At 41.3% G+C, this 16,639-nt stretch overlaps 2 protein-coding genes across 7 annotated transcripts in view; one reads left to right on the forward strand and one right to left on the reverse strand.

Annotated features, from left to right (window-relative positions):
* The window catches only part of LOC137283547 (DNA-directed RNA polymerase III subunit RPC1-like), a 38,767-nt gene extending 38,019 nt beyond the window's left edge, over positions 1-748 (forward strand). For 2 of the 3 annotated variants that reach the window (XM_067815106.1, XM_067815108.1), the window contains one exon: positions 259-748. In XM_067815106.1, the coding sequence (XP_067671207.1) occupies positions 259-354 (96 nt within the window). In that variant the 3' untranslated portion in view covers positions 355-748. The remainder of the gene's footprint in view (positions 1-258) is intronic. The other variant, XM_067815105.1, reaches the window with a different exon arrangement.
* A 1,688-nt stretch (positions 749-2,436) lies between these two features.
* On the reverse strand, positions 2,437-13,856 carry LOC137284552 (alanine racemase-like). Of its 4 annotated transcripts, XM_067816395.1 has the most exons (12): positions 13,739-13,853; positions 12,930-13,019; positions 12,583-12,618; positions 12,230-12,432; positions 9,258-9,416; positions 6,916-7,028; positions 6,704-6,793; positions 5,943-6,064; positions 4,861-4,970; positions 4,335-4,458; positions 3,773-3,870; positions 2,739-3,117 (listed from the first exon to the last, which is right to left on the reverse strand). In XM_067816395.1, exons 2-12 carry the CDS (start codon positions 12,944-12,946, stop codon positions 2,876-2,878), a joined length of 1,314 nt encoding a protein of 437 aa, XP_067672496.1. In that variant the 5' UTR covers positions 12,947-13,019; positions 13,739-13,853; the 3' UTR covers positions 2,739-2,875. The 4 variants fall into 4 exon arrangements, with proteins under 4 accessions (XP_067672497.1, XP_067672499.1, XP_067672496.1 ...); XM_067816396.1 differs by lacking the exon at positions 13,739-13,853 and having other exon boundaries at positions 2,437-3,117; positions 12,230-12,411; positions 12,930-13,051; XM_067816398.1 differs by lacking the exon at positions 3,773-3,870 and having other exon boundaries at positions 2,440-3,117; positions 13,739-13,856.
* Positions 13,857-16,639: the final 2,783 nt, after the last annotated feature.

Raw genomic sequence — 16,639 nt, forward strand, 5'->3', positions numbered from 1 at the left:
ATACATTCTCTGTATGGTTGAGCAGAGTATCAGGACTGGCAAACTTAACAAAGGACTTAATGATCACTGGAGAACGTCTTTGGAGGGTTTCTGAGATCTTCAAGGAGAGAGATAAGAAAGAATCTAATTTCATCAAGATTGGTACCAGACAAGCTAGTGTGTGACATTACATGTATAAAGGATTCGGATGACCACATCTGCTGATGGATATAGTGATGTATATGTTGATAATACATGTTCATAGTCATTGTCCTTAACCTGTGCACAGCTGAAAGGAAGCCGGAACTAACCAAACGTCCGCTCATCTTTGACAACGATGACTTCCACATTCCTGAAGCATCTGTTGCGACGTGACATTGACTTTTCCACCCTGTGTTGGTGTGACAGATAAGATGTACCAAGTTGCTCTTTGTGAAGAACCATATTTTGGTTTTGTTATCATATTTAATTCAGTTAAGGGAATCCAGGCACAGGGTGCTCATAAGAACATGGAAAAGAATATTTGCAGAAAATTAAAAATACTTATAATTTGCCTCTGTGATTCTTATTCAATAAGTCAGTAATTTTGAAACTGGAAACAGTTACACTTTGCCTTTGATCTAGTGAATCTACATCTGGAATGCTTAAATATTGTGTAAAAAATCATTATGGTGGTGTGTGAAGCTTATTACAAGTCCTTCAGCTCAATGTACAAGTACATCTTAGCATTGCCCGTTTCAAACTGTGATGTATGTACAGAATATATACGTGGAGGAATGAAAATATTTAACGAAGAATGTTTTTTTTTTGTCTTTTATATATATATATATATAGTCATAAGACCAAGGGATCGGTGGTCAGGCTTGCTGACTGGTTGACACATGTTCTCAATCGATGCAGATCGATGCTAATGTTGTTAGTGGATTGTTAGGTCCAGACTCGATTATTTACAGACCACCACCATTTAGCTGGAATATTGCTGAGAGCTGCGTAAAACTAAACGCACTCACTCACTCACTCACTCACTCACACTTGCAGCTATGTACATATTCTCCATGTTACAACTCTCTGCATCACGTGCTTGAAAACATTGTTAGTACTGCAATAGCCATCAAAGTGTTCTTGCTGAATTTGTCACATAACACAGGGTATTGTTAAACATGACAAACTGACACCCTGTGGCAATGAATGGAACAATGAGTACAATCCATCTCACAAGTTCATACGTAAAACGACTATGCTTGTCGTAAGAGGCGACTAACGGGATCGGGTGGTCAGGCTCGCTGACTTGGTTGGCACATGTCATCGGTTCCCAGTTACGCAGATCGATGCTCATGTTGTTGGTCACTGGACTGTCTGGTCCAGACTCGATTATTCACAGACCGCCGCCATTTAGCTGGAATATTGCTGAGTGCTGCGTAAAACTAAACTCACTCACTCACATGTGAAAGCTAACACTTTACGTACTTATAAGTGATACAAATGTAAGCTTAACATATCATAATCATTGCAGTTGCAAATGCAATACGAATATGGCATTATCATGTGCATGATGCTCAATTATTATGAAATTCATTTTGTGTCATAAAGAGTATGTATAAATGTATGTATTCTCTTTACTGTACAAATAGATATAAACATACGTACCCTGTTATTCCCGGGTGTGGTGGGGGGTGGGGGTGGGGGTGGGGTGTTGTCCTGGCACGTGACTATTAATATTGTATAAACCCGTTTATGATATAAAACATACCATGAGTACTAACCTATTTACACATCTAAATATTTCATCGAAACTATTATCAATTCAGTGATAAACAATACACAATTTACTACCATATCAACAAAACCGAACATACGATCAAATATGGTATTTCTTATATCAGAACTCAACTTATACACATACAGTGTATGGAACCGCACCAACATCTAGGTTACTAGCATCGATATGAAGTTTGAAAGACTTGGGGAAATCGAGGTAACCATGTACTGGTGGTGTTGATAACCTCATTTTTACTTCATTGAAAGCTCCGTCCTGCGGTTGTCACCATGTCCAGTCCTGTTTGGCAAGCCCTTGGCAACTTGACTTCTTAATAAGTAGTGTTTGAAGTAATTCAGATAGGGGTATAAAAAGTCCTTGACGAACTTTCTATAATAGTCTACAAATCACAGACATTGTCGAACTTGTTCTGGTGTAGTTGGCACGGGCCAGTCACGAATTTTGGTAATCTTTTCAGGATCTGCCTCGATGCTTTGTTCAGAAACGATGTACCCAGTGTATTTAACTTGAGGCAGTGACCTTCAAATGAAAATGTGACAACCAAATTTGTTGTCGGTTCATGTTGTCGGTTGTCGGAGAAAATGCGGTACAACTAGGCAGCACGAATGGCCGAGAGAGTGCAGGGTGAAGGAACATAGTCAGTCACACATTATGCCTAAGAGTAATGGCAACACACTGTATTGATAAAACAAAGGTTTAAATTCTGTTGAAGCCTATAATACACAGAGTGCACATCTCCATCTCTCTCTCTCTCTCTCTCTCAGAAATTAAAAAAATCAAGGGAATGATTCTAGTTGAAAAAAACAAAGCCCCCACCACCCCAACACCCACCACACCCAAAAACGAAACAAAACCAAATACCCCCCCCCCAAAAAAAAAAAAACAAAACAAAAAACAAAACAAAACAAAAAAAACCAAAAAAAAAACCCCCAAAAAACAAACATCAACAACCAAAACCAAAACACAACCCAAAACAAGAGAATTCACTGAAAGCCACAAGGGCCTGCTAAAATTTGAAACTGGCGGCTCGTTACAATAACCTCCGGGTCGGCCGTTTTTTCGAACGCTGCAGACAAGCTGTTCATGAGGTTTGTGAGGTTCGTTAAAAGTCGACCAGTGTCAGTGACTGACAGCTTCCACGCGCGTCCCTGACACGAAGACACGGGGCAGTCTGACAGTTAGTCGCGTCACCACATGCACACATTCCATACCGAGCACGGCTGACATCTGAGCCACGCTGTTGGGGGAGGTGAAGTCGCCTGTGATGATGTTGTACGTCGTGGACAAAGGCCTTGGTTCATCCAAACGGACTGTGATGGCGTCCAGGGACACTCTCCCAACAACTGGAAACTGGAGGCCATCTGAAATACAACATGCTTTATTAGCACTTATAGTGATTTCATCGTAGTTCTATTTTGATATTTTGATAACATCGTGTCCTCTGAAGAATGAGGACATTGTTTTATGAATTCATCTCCACAACCTATAGAGCGCCAATCAAAGAAGTCTTTGTGCTGACTGCCATAGCCGTGAAAACTGTTGTCTGACTTTGTGGGCCATTACCAATCTCACAGGTCGATGTGAAGTAGCTGTATTGTCACTGACTCATTCATATTCTTATATGTCTACTGACCATGCCACTAGATTGCCTTTACTCTGATTGCCCTTAATGTGTTAGAGATATTTTAGGTCTGTCTTTCCTCAGAACATAGGATAGTATTCTCAGATCTTTTAATTTCAAAGATGTGGTTCCATGTCTGTTAGGCTGCTAAACCGCCAAGGAAATTTCCTACTTTCTGGACCATGTTAGCAATTTAGTTTCCATCCTTCTGAGTCATTAACGTGCTTTACAGATCAGTGCCTTGGTGATGTTGTAAGGTGATTTGTGATGGCTTTTGACCAGAAGTGTAATTTGGCATGTGAATGTCAATATTTTTTGTTTGAGGAACTTGTGTTATTAATTATGAAAGGACAATCCACTTGTCACTTGGCAGAAAGCCATGCATGATACCTCACCTTTCTGGAGTGTAACGACACCTTTCCCAGAAAGCAGCAAGTCATAACCGTCAGCAAGACCCAGACCGAATGTCGCTATTGTCTCTGTGCCAAGTGTTCTTGAAATAAGAATAAAACGCGATCATTAAATATTTTCCAATCGAAAGTAAGACAGGACTATCACCCCAAGACATGACTGGCGTCCCCTGTGGATTATGCGCCTCTTTAGCAGCTCCATATACCTCTTCATTGTGGCTGTTTTGAATGGTTGATTGTAAAGGTCATGGTCATGTTGTAGGATTTACACCTGGGTCCCGTTTCCCAAACCTCTCGTAAGCCTAAACTCTCGTAAGCCTAACTTTTCTCGTAGCATTCGTACCTGCTATACTGTAACATACGAGAAAAGTTACGAGACCTTAGGCTTACGGGGGTTTTGTGGAACGGGACCCTGGATAGTAATCTCTCAATGGATCCAAGGTAAAATTGTGATTTCTCTTCTCTGGTCATGGTTTCGTGGTTTCTGGGTTTTTTTCACAGATTTTATACGATATTGCTATTCTTTTGCCGGTATATTAATCCGTACATGTAGTCGTTGCCGTATCCAACGCTTCTGCCCTGGGCCAGTTGTTTGATGAGGTTGGGGCGAGCTCGCCACGAGAGAACTGGTCTCAGTCCCAGTGACCGCACTTGTTCAGCAAAACTGGCATCTACGAACACAAAAGCAGAGGACTGACATGGGGAGGAGAATCTGCACACATGCAACAAGGAAGAACTTTTCACCGTCTGACACCGATACCAAGCCGCAAAATGGACACGATGTCGGGAAACACTCCCACGCCATGGGACAGTGATGAAAACTATAGGTTCTGGTATTGATACCAAACCACAGAATGGACGGGACGTCGTGAAGCACTCACACGCCGTGGGGCAATGATGACAACTACAGGGTCTCATATTAATGCCAAGCCACAGAATGATCATGAAACACTCCCATGGGACAATGGTGACAGCTACAGGTTCTGGTATTAATACCGAAAGAGACATACAACAAACTACACACATGGAATCGTGAAGACATGAAGCTGATGTATGTTGGTGCGATGACCTACCTCTCGGCAGACCGAACAGGTTAGCGCCTTGCCGGATGAACTCCAGATTTGTCCCAAGCCCATGTACATTGGCCGACGAGGTGGCAACATGTAGTCTCACCCCAAGTCTCCTGTCAAGTACAAGTTGGCTTTTGGCTGATTGGCAGCTTTATCATCTGTTGTTGAGTCTGGTGCGTCATACTTACTATACTATGTGCACACTTTTTACATTCACTTCCATCAACATTTTGTGGCCAAACACGAAAAGGCGTGTTTAACGGAGTTACTAGTTAACCACATCACTGCAACAGAATATGTGACACCAGGAGTGTGTTTCGCATCTTATAGCCATGCATGGATTGGCATCTACCGTCTCATATTTGAATGTACTCTCAGTTTTGCTTGGGCAGACAAGAGGTGCTCAAGAAATGTCATGATTACACGATGCCATTTAGAAAGTGGTCAAATGCAACATATGTCATATTTGGGATTTCACTTTCTTTGTAAAGTACAAATTCTAGTACATTTTTTCGGTTGAGTCCCATCCGGGATTCGAACCCGCACCCTCAGAGTCAGGCACCTAATCGCCAGCACACAAAGTCGCGGTGGCTGAGCGGGCTAGGCGGCTGACTTTGTGTGCTGGCGATTAGGTGCCTGACTCTGAGGGTGCGGGTTCGAATCCCGGATGGGACTCAACCGAAAAAAAAAAAAAAAAAAAAATGTACTAGAATTTGTACTTTACAAAGAAAGTGAAATCCCAAATATGACATATGTCAAGAAATGTCGATTTTAAACTTCAAAATAATACAAAGATTGAACTTTCCAGGTTATGGCAAAATCATTAATTGTGCTTTTTACCTATAACAATTTAAAAAAAATTCCACACATTTATTTCTGCAATTGTCAATGTTAGCAATATATTAATAATAATGCAATATTAACCCCCTTGATATGAAAAAATATGAAAGTATTACTGTCGCTTTAACATTTAAGATTCTTAAATTAAATTATTTTAACTTCTGAAAGTGGAAACCACCCTAAGGATATTTGACAGTTCTCTGACTTGCAGCCACTTTGACACTTCATGTGTTGCTAGTACCAACCTGTACGGCTCGGTGAGAGACATGAAGGTGTTGAACTGGTGACGGGTGATGTCTGGATTGTCCCATCCCTGTGGAAAATGGGTCATCACGCTGTGGATGTTAAGGTTGTTCTCCAGACAATACTGGAAACAAATGATTCACCCAGTAGATAATATACATACTACCTGACTCCTTCGTTGTAGTGAGCGGCGGTGGGGTAGCATAGTGTTAAAGCTTTCGCTCGTGGAGCCGAAGACGGGTTCGATTCTCCCCATGGGTGCCAGTGTGTGTCTCCCGCCATGATATTGTTGGACTATTGCTAAAAACGTTGTAAGGCTACACTCGGCCACTGACTCCGTTAAAGTGTCAAGATTACATTTTGGAAATTGAACTGATGACCAACACTACCCTAAATGGCCATCATGACTGGCATATAACACCACAAGAAAGGGAACGCCGTCAAGTTGAGAGTCAAGTTGAAATCTGTCCTATACGTCCTCAGTTAGGTGTTAGCTAGACTTTAGTTGACAGTCGGTTGAAATCTGTCCTAAAGGTCCTTAGTTAGGTGTCAGCTAGACTTTAGTTGGCAGTCAAGTTGAGATCTGCCCCAACTTCCTCAGTTAGGTGTTAGCTAAACTTTAGCTGATTGATGTCATTAGTTATTCTTTGTATTTGTGAAAAACATACGGAAGTTTAAGAATCCAGCTGAAAGTCCAAATGGATTTATTCATAGAGGACTGGCTTGGCAACAGTAACTGCGCCCTTACTAACATCATACCAACTTGTATGAGGTTGGGGAAGTCGTGTGGCTGGCACCCGTTCCTGGACATCCCCGTGTCAATCTTCAGCACCACCTGGTGTCTCTTTCTAGTCTTAAACAAGAAAAAATACAAATATCGAAACGTCCAAGTGAAAGAAGCACATCATCCGAGATGATGAAATGGAATGTGGAACAGAAAGCTCGGAATGTCCCCGCCTGGTTTGTGTTCCTTACGTGTTTGGACTTTGAGATTGCACGAGACCAGTCCTGGAGGAATATTAGTTCGGCCACCGTCGGTGTCAATCTATACTCCACCAGCGCTAGGATTTCTTCCTCGACAGCGTTACCTTGGACAAAAACATTCGACTTGGTTTACTGATTTGGGAAATATACTAGTCATTAATTATGGGTCAAATGATACATAGCACAGTTAAAGAAATGTGTCTCATATAAAATACATCTAAGAGCGTCATCACAATGTTTTGCGCGTTGACAAACGTTACACATCGTGACATACGGACAAGGAGTTCAAACAGCACTATCAAACATCAGCTGTATGGACCAACTTCCCAAAATGAAAATGACAAACTTGAATCACTCGGCCATTCAATATCCTGTGTACCCTACCCGCAGGTCCATAATGCAAGTGCTCCTTAACAACTTCATAAAGAAAGTTTGCGGCATCACATTCCATTCCTCTTCTAGACCTCTGCGGAGTCCTGAAATACCTACAGGAGCTGAGTGACGTGTGTACACACGTCGACGAGTTGATGTCAGACATGCTCAATCCGGTTGAGGTATGGCGAGCATGCAGGCCACTGGATCCGGGCCACACTGTGCTGCCTGTGGAATTCCGTGACAATCCTGTCTTTATGAGGTCTAGCATTTTCATCTTGCAGTAAAGAATGGTCGACCATAAAGGTCGTGCATAGCTTGCAGGATGGTACTGCTAATGGAGCCAGAATATCGTCCTGATAACGGTAAGATTACCGTTGTCCACGTGCAGTGGAGTACGTCCAGTAGGAGTTATCCCATTCTCTTCCCACAGAGGTTACTCCTGTCATATCTTCCTACATAACCTCTGTTCTAATACGGCCCTTTCATGGTTCAAGTGTTCAAGACTCGCGATTGGAGGCGTTCAGATTTAGTTGTGCAATCAGAGGCGTTGTTTCAAGACTGATCATTCGCAAGATCGGTAATTTCCGAATGCATCGGGGAAACGTGCCACAACCAGTTTTTGTTTCTACAAACATATCATGGCGATTGATCCCTGCACTCTCTATTGCCACTATCTAATTTTCAGTTAAATGTGAAATATCGCATCTTTCCTTAGCACGTTCATGAATCAAGTCTATGGGGGCCGCCATATTGGAGCTAAGTCTATTTAACGCGTGTTGTGATTGAATATTTACAAGGGAGATAATTCCTGTTGCGATTTTTTGCCGCAAGGGGATTTCTCGATGTGCGGGAAATAGGGCCGTATTAGAACAGAGGTTACGTAGGAAGATATGATAGGAGTAACCTCTGTGGGAAGAGAATGGAGTTATCCCTGCTCAAACCATGACTGAACCACGCCAAATCGGTTATGCGTGGCCACAGATGCATCTGTAATTCGGTCTCGATTGCAACGATATATCATCTGCTGAACATCATTGAAGGACAAATTGAATCTGCTTTCAACTGTGAAGAGCATACGAGAGCATTGACGTAGATTCCAGCAGCCATGATGTCTACTCCATCTTAAACGCGTCTGCTTGTGACGTGGTGCTAGGGGTGGTGGAACTACAGGTCTCCTCCTTGAACGTCGACGAACGGTGATCCTGGATATCCTTACATTGTTAACATTGAAGTGTTTAGTCTGAACATCTGCTGCGTGAAGGAATCCGTTACGTAACGCAGTGTTAATCTTGTGAGAATCATCTCGGACTGATGAGACTCTGGGGCGACCTGGTCGACGTGCATATTCCACGGACCCATTGGCTTGAAATCTCTGCCACATTCTACCGAAAACACTGTCACTCACATGAAAGCAGACAGAAACCGTCCGCTGAGTTTGACCGTATTCCAAAAGGCCTATAGCCTGATCCCTTTAAGGAAGTGTGAAAAACCCGTTTCCTTTTAAGCTGCGATTTCAAACAGGTACCTCAACAGTGAACGACAGTGGAAAATCATCATTGCATTTGCATTATCCTCCACTTACCATGGATAGAGCGACTTGCACTTGCAAATCATTGACATTAAGTAGCAGGAGGATTTCCAAATTGACAATTTGAACTAAAAATATATCATTTGTAATAAAATGTATCGGACGTTATAATGACATTTGTACGACCTGATGCGTTTTTCCATACTGATAAGAAAGTTTGTAAAACATTCACTTGTATATATTTCAAACAAAAACGAAGATGTTAAACATTTAAGAACCTTAATGACGCCGCGTATAAGTCCAGGCTGGACTATTGCTGCAAAATTAGCTCCCATATGAGAAGCGAAAGTTATCTCTGTAAATGATCACCACACAACATCGTGACTTCAGTTTCGGTTAACGTAAGTTTAAAAGACCAAATAATGTATACCTAAAACCAGTATGTGTCCTTGTATCCCTGCCTGCCTGAGCTGAGCGCCTTCCTCTGGGGTGGCGACGGCGAAGTGCCCGATCCCCCGGGACGCCAGGTACCTGGCTATCTCCACACTGCCATGACCGTAGGCGTTGGCTTTCAACACGGCTATGATGTCTGTCGACAAGATAGGAAACGTTTCTAATGGAAGGTAAAACCTAAGCTGATGATCCATTCTCGCCACACATATTAACATGACATTAGCCTTGACGGACAATGAAACGATCTAATGAAGTATACAATCGTTACATCCCTACAAGACTAAACAATTATCATTAGAGCTATCACACCATGACAGTACCAGACAGCAGTCTTGGCCAGTCTGGGCCATAATGGTTATTGACATTCTCTCCTCGTGGTATCCTCAATGTGGCAAACATACAAGTTAACACGACTAGTTTTCAAGTACTTCAAGCGATCCCTTATTAGATAACAATACACTTGTCAGGTACTGTAATCGGAAATAACACATACACTCAATACATTCATTTAATATTGAATTTCCTTTCTTTCCGAGGAAATAGTCCCCCTATTTATTCCAATCCTTCGACCCATTCGGTCTCAATAATAATAAAGAGCATATGCTAGTATCTTACACAGAAAAGAAAGTGTTCCACAGTTGGTCCTGCTCGTTGAACATGTCTTTTTATGTACATAATGCCCACCATTAAATGTGGTTATTTTAGATGCAGTTGCCCTATCTTACAATACATCTGTAAACGGCATGCTCCAGGAAAGCATATCAATCAATGCATAACACGAACCGTTCAATAGCCAAAGTCCTGCCCTGCCATGTCTGTCTTCTGACTAGCTCACATGCTTATCACACATTGTTTGTAGTGTTTGACCTGATAATTTAGTCTCTCTATAGCAACTGAACAGCAAGCAGCCTTACTATAGAGCGATAGGTTTAAAGGTATCTGGATATCAGATCACTTCTATGTATTTCTAAGAGCCTGTTCAGACTGTTTACTATGAGCAGAGTCCATTTAATAGATTATTATTTATTAAATGGTCTCTGGCACCAGTGGCAATTGGATCCTGCAAACCCAGGTCCTCACATCTGTGTTTTATGTATACTGAAAGCCATTAAAACGCAATTGGTATTTCTTGTCCTGAAACTTACAAAACGTCTATCGAAGATTTTCTTCTTGCGATACAGAGGATGTAGGGATATACTAGGTTGATATTCTTGCCCATTTCGAGTTTGAGTCCCAGAGACTTCCTCTTTTATGAACTTCGATTTTTAAAACTGAAAATTGACATTTCTCGTAAACACAACCACATTCATGAAACACGTTGTGCTCGTGCATTACTTTCACCAAGGCCCTATGAAAGCACAGGGAATTGTGAAATTGAATCACGTTGAGAAAATGTCACGCTTGAGACAAAGCAACAAGAATCAGGTTCTTGCTATGGTTAGCGGCGTTTCTTCAGATGTGATGATTGTCAGGCACTGTAATGTACATCCATACACCATTGGTCAACTCAGACAACGTTTTCGGGCCACCGGAAACGTTGCATTTGTCCGCGACCTGGTGCACCACCTTTGACGACAGCTCGATGTCTATCCGAGTCTTACACTTCCGATATCGGTTCAAACAGCTGTTGATACTGCAAAGAGGACAACTGGGACAACACATCGTCATGTCTGCGCCCAAAGAGTGCGAAGACGCCTTAATGCAGGTTTAACGTACCCGTTGCAGGTGGACGTCAACGGATTTATCAACGTCGAGAGGAAAGACTTGTGCCAAACTGTGTTTTTGAACATGATCGTTTTGGAAGTGCTGGTGCCATGCCCAAAGACAAGCGCTGAATTGACACCGATCCTTCAACGTCACTGGCAGACCATTCCACAGCTGTTTCTGAGAAATCTGTGTCTTCCAATGCCCCAGAGGACTGTCTTGCAGTGCACGGTAGACACGCACGATACTGACTGCAAGTGACCCCTCATTTGTTTGATGTCATTGTTGCGGTCACTGACTTTGTTGTTGCGTCACTGACATTTTCCAATTAAATTATCCACAGATGTTCATTTAAAACATATCTGCCATTTATATCTATATATATTGACATTTGTGTGAGTAAAGAAAGTATGAATGTCAAATTGCGTTTTTAATGGTTTTCAGTATGTAGGGACATTGTTGGATTAGTCCATAGGTAATAAAGATGCCGTCAGCTCATCTCATAATGCTGTTAGTATGCACATACATATCACACATTTTACATACAGACCGATAATGCATCGAGTGACAGAAAGATAGGTTAATTTGGTCATTCATTACCAATTCAGACCAGTGCATGAAAAGGAGGTTATCATAGTACATTTCTTCCTCGTGAGTAGAACTCTCGACAAATCAGTTGCTTCAACAGACACAACTACAGGGTACGTATCTATCTATCAGATCATTCGTTTTATCAAAAGAAATAGAATTGACAAAACGTGAAAGAGCGAAAGAATTTTGGAAATTCAACTGTAGCCACGTGATCAAGACTACGTAAAACATGGCGAAAATACAAATAAAATAATTTGGACTTTCTATCAAAAAAGGATGAAGATTTTCTACAATAACATAATGTCAAGTGTTCTGGTAAATGAGTTTTCGTCAGAATTATTTACAGTTAGGAGTGGATGCAGGCAAGGTGGTCCACTTTCAGCACACATATTTCTTTTATGTGTAGATATGTTTGCACGTAATGATGTATGGAATATAATTTGCATTGTAACTAAGCACCACATGTATGCAAAATAATGTGTTACCACCAATGCTAAATGTTTTGGTTTTTCTGATCCCTGTGTCATTCGTAGTTAAATCTATTTGCTTGGAATTCGTGTATAGTTTTATGGGGGTGTTCACAGTGAGCATTATCGAATTCTCCTTGGTATATACCTTGATGATAAAGAGAAAGCAACAAATTGTTACAGGTACCTGTATGTGGTGAACACTGACGTCTGACAATGGCGAGGTTGTTGTCAAGTACGTCGAGGTCGAGTCGGAGGTACGTACGTCGTCCCACCAATGTATATATTTGTGCATCTGTGGCTTTGACATTAGTCTGCGAGATCTTTGTCTTAGATGTAGCACTATGGACTGGGCTTGGTTGCATGAACCTGGTAGCGTCAGTTCTGTTACTGCTGGAAGCACTGTATCAACTTATTACTTTTCTTTAACTTTGGATGATGAATGATTAAATAATCATTTGTACACTATGTTTATAAAGTGTTTGTAACTGAACTGTGAATATGAAAAACAATGTACATAGCATTCGCTTTAAAGCATACCTTGATACAGTGCTTGCAAGCTTTCTCAACCAAGAACTGGAAGACGACAAAAATCATTGATGTTAATTACATATAACTGCAGTTAAAAGAGTGATTATTGATTGGCTCATACCCCAGGAACACTCAGGATATACTGGTTCACACACACACGCTTTTATCTTCTAAATGAGTGGAGGACGTCATTTTGAGCAACTTACAATGTCAATGGCAGGCTATTCTAGTCTGAGAGACTTCATGACCGTGTAATGTCCTACTGGTCAGTATAACATAACGTCACAAAATGCTGTCACACATCCCACTCAGCTGTAGGTGAAACAGAGGATGGAACAAAAAGAAATGCAGTTTACCGGACACCTCCCGCCATGTTGGAAAGAGAAGTACACTATCCTCTTGCTTGGTGTCTCCTAGAGACCGCAGGTCACCAGTAATTACTATGTCTGTGCGGTAGATAATAGTTGCTGATGAAAGTGTTATATGAAACCACAGAAACTATGTATGACATTAACAAACGTTTATGGAAATTCAGGTACTGCCACAAGCTGCAGTATCAATAACAAATCTATTTAAACAGTGCCACATATGAGAATATGCATAGAGCATTTTTCTCCAATATCATATTCCTATTCCCCCACCTTTCCTTTGAATACGTTTCTGAAATATACATCATAATTACAATAATCAACAAAAAGGAAGGAAATTATGCGTGATGCTTTTAGTATACACATGTCTTGCTTCAGCGTTCCTGCTTCATCATATATTGTACTTGTTCATCCTGTGATGGTGTAGATGACAGACCGTCTGCCCATTGAGCCATTAATGTTAGTACACACATGTCTTGCTTCAGCGTTCCTACTTCTTCATATATTGTACTTGTTCATCCTGTGATGGTGTAGAGGATAAACCGTCTGCCCACTGAGCAGAATGTTTATGGTTCGAACCCCTCGTAACATCACACACGATGATGATTGTCGTTACCTGCCTGGCCATTAAGGGGATAAAAAGGAGGACCGGTCTGCTCGGCATCTGTATAAAGTGTCGTAATCGGGCATTCATACTCAAATCGGGCATGACTCAAACACATTTAAGAGCAAGAACCTTTGCTGCGACAGTGAAAAACAGCACCAGTAAATGAATGGAACTTACAACAGTTACTTACAGGTATGTGATGCGGACGTATATACCAACTGCCCACTTGCTGTGTGGGGAAGCGGTCAGCAGTGCGGTCGGGCAGGAGTTGAGCACGTGGCCTTCAATATGGCACTTATGGTGGCATCACATGACTTTTGTTATCTGACCTCATTTAGGGTACAAAAATCACCTTGTTTTTCACACAACTTCACCTGCACTACTTCTGTCATAGTGGACTACTTAGATATGATCATCCTTCCACATAATCAGTGTGATCTACTGAAATCTATATAAAATGTGGAACCTGTGTTTACTGGAATGACGGGGTATCTTGAATCAGTAGAGCCCATATAATGGTAAGCTCTTTTCTTCCCATATATAAATCAGTAACTGGACACACGTATTCTGTGTGTTTTCCATGAATATTAATAATTCAGTAGCACGCACTGTATTCTTTGTAAGAAAACCAAGACACTAAAACAGACCGCAACTGAGCTTTAATGCTGACCTTACCATGATGAAGAGCCCACGCTTTTGAGCGATTTGCACACGTGCGCCTATTCAGTGGAAAAGAGACGCCTAACGGAGGCATGATGATGATAAGACCATGGTGACCTTTGACCTTTCTCGCTGTCGGTGATTTCTGTGAAACTGTGTTTGTGACAGCAAACACATGGAAAGATGCAGTAAACATTCACACCAGAAATATGATGTGTAGACGAGTGAAAACGAAGCATTATGTGACATCTACGGCAGTGGTTGGAACTTTCCCTTGAACAATGACATGAAATATGTATTGATTCCATCCTACTTTCAGCAATTAGCTGAAATTAAGGTATCAAATTCTGATATTTACAAAGTCTGGAAATGGCGGAAGGAAACCCTGTTGGTAAAAACGTTGACTTATGTCCATGAAAGGTTGCTGGTGTGAATATCGTTCTTGATTTGATTATATATGTAAAAACTTGTATTGTATTTCGTCCTGTTTTTTCATCTGCATAACGAGCATGACACACGTGAGTCGAGTTCTGTTGTGTTTGAGATGGCACCTTGGAAGGACAATCTACACGGCATTTATTGTGATCCCAAACATCCTAGCAACACTGCTGGGCCCAAGAAGCTATAGCAAGGCATGTAAACTGAAGGTAAACTAAGACCAGAGCGAAGATGAAGAGAGAAACAACACATTATGACGTGGGCAAGGCAATGGATCCAGAACATTATATATGTTTCATTGATCTGTTTAAAAGGGCTAACCAGAAACGTTATGAAGACGTGTCGATAGATCTAAAGCCACACATTTGCAACTCCACAGGGCATTCAGTTTAACAGATGTGGTTTTCAAAGGAAAGTGGGAGGAAGACGTCAACTTCTCTACCGTGAGGAGACCACATCCACTGGCAGATTGTGACTGTTGTGGTCAAGTGTTTAGCGATAACCACAACCCACAAAGACATTTACACGATAGACAACGTCCTGAAATGGAAAATAGATGCATCACTTTTAAAGACGGGCATGCACGAATTATTTCTTATCTGTATCATATACAGAGGGTGCAAAGAGACTGAAGCAAGACATGAATAGTATGTATCAAGAAGAAACTGTACAAACTTAAATCTTGGATGGAAGAAGTGACGTGACTGATGAAGATGATGAAGACAAGATATCTGATACAGAGTGACACATCTGGACAGGAACAGGCAGACAGACAATGAGACACAGTAATTCGTTAAAGATGTAAAACAGAGTTCGGGAGTGTTCCTATCATAAAGTCCTTTGCTGGGAAAAGAACTGTAATTCCAGCCTTAACCATATTTCACTGAATGCAATGCTTGACAAAATATACTCACACGCATAAGAAATGCAAATAGGAAACAAACTACACTGATATAGATTTTTGGGATATAGCGAATCCTGATGGTGTTATCAATAACCTTTGATGCGTTTTGTAAAGCCCGAGTAAAACACATCAATAGAAGGAAGTGCACCATACCAATGAACATATGGTTATCATGCACACACGTCTCGTGAAACCGAACATGCACGAACTCTCAACATTATTAGTGGGTATAAGACTGCACAAAAGTCACGTTGTGTTCAATAATGACACGTTTAACTCAATGTGAAAGAAACCTGGCTATCGGTCGTTTGGAAGCTGGGGTGTTTGTCCAAGATGATCATTTCAACGTTCGCATAACCACGATATACCGTGTCCAGCATCGCTACAACACAACACAGACAATGGAGTGGGCGACCAAGGGTCATCGCCCCTCGACAAGTTGGGCACATTACAAGTCTAGATCCATTCTTGTAAACCCTTTACCTTTCGAAAACTTAATGTCATCAGTCTCGGTAACCAATGGAATGTCTTCACTCAATATTTTGTCTTTCTTATCTTGTTTGTATTTCTTGGATTTAATGTTGAAAATTTCACAAATGTTTTCTTACTACTTGACTTGAGTTACTTTTGCGTATACATTTAACCCTGTCCGCCAAATTCTGTAAACCACAGTATTTAATCATATTATACTGCCGGTGGAAAAGGAGCAAGTAACGACCTAACTCTGCATTAACCATTGAATTATTTCTTAACCTCGCTGAATGGCTTTTCTATGACCAAATGTGGCTCTGAGTGTGACCCTGTGTGACTATCTAAGACCCGTAAATGTCTCCCAATGTGGCTGCCTGTGACTGAATTACCGTGAAACATGTGTTAATACAGTACCCATGAGGCAAAGTGTGAAGAGCAGGTGGAATCTCACGCTTTGAATAAGTGTACATATTATACATTTAACGGTTGACACCATTAATGTAATTAGAATTATTGTACAGATTATATTTGTTTACTACTTTTTAAGAGGCCCTATGAGATAAAAGGAGGCCCAAAGGGCTATTATTGCTGTAGTTGGCTTTTAAAAGCACACACCTT

The sequence above is a fragment of the Haliotis asinina genome, chromosome 5, assembly GCF_037392515.1.
Source record: "Haliotis asinina isolate JCU_RB_2024 chromosome 5, JCU_Hal_asi_v2, whole genome shotgun sequence".
NCBI classification, from domain to species: Eukaryota; Metazoa; Mollusca; class Gastropoda; order Lepetellida; family Haliotidae; genus Haliotis; species Haliotis asinina.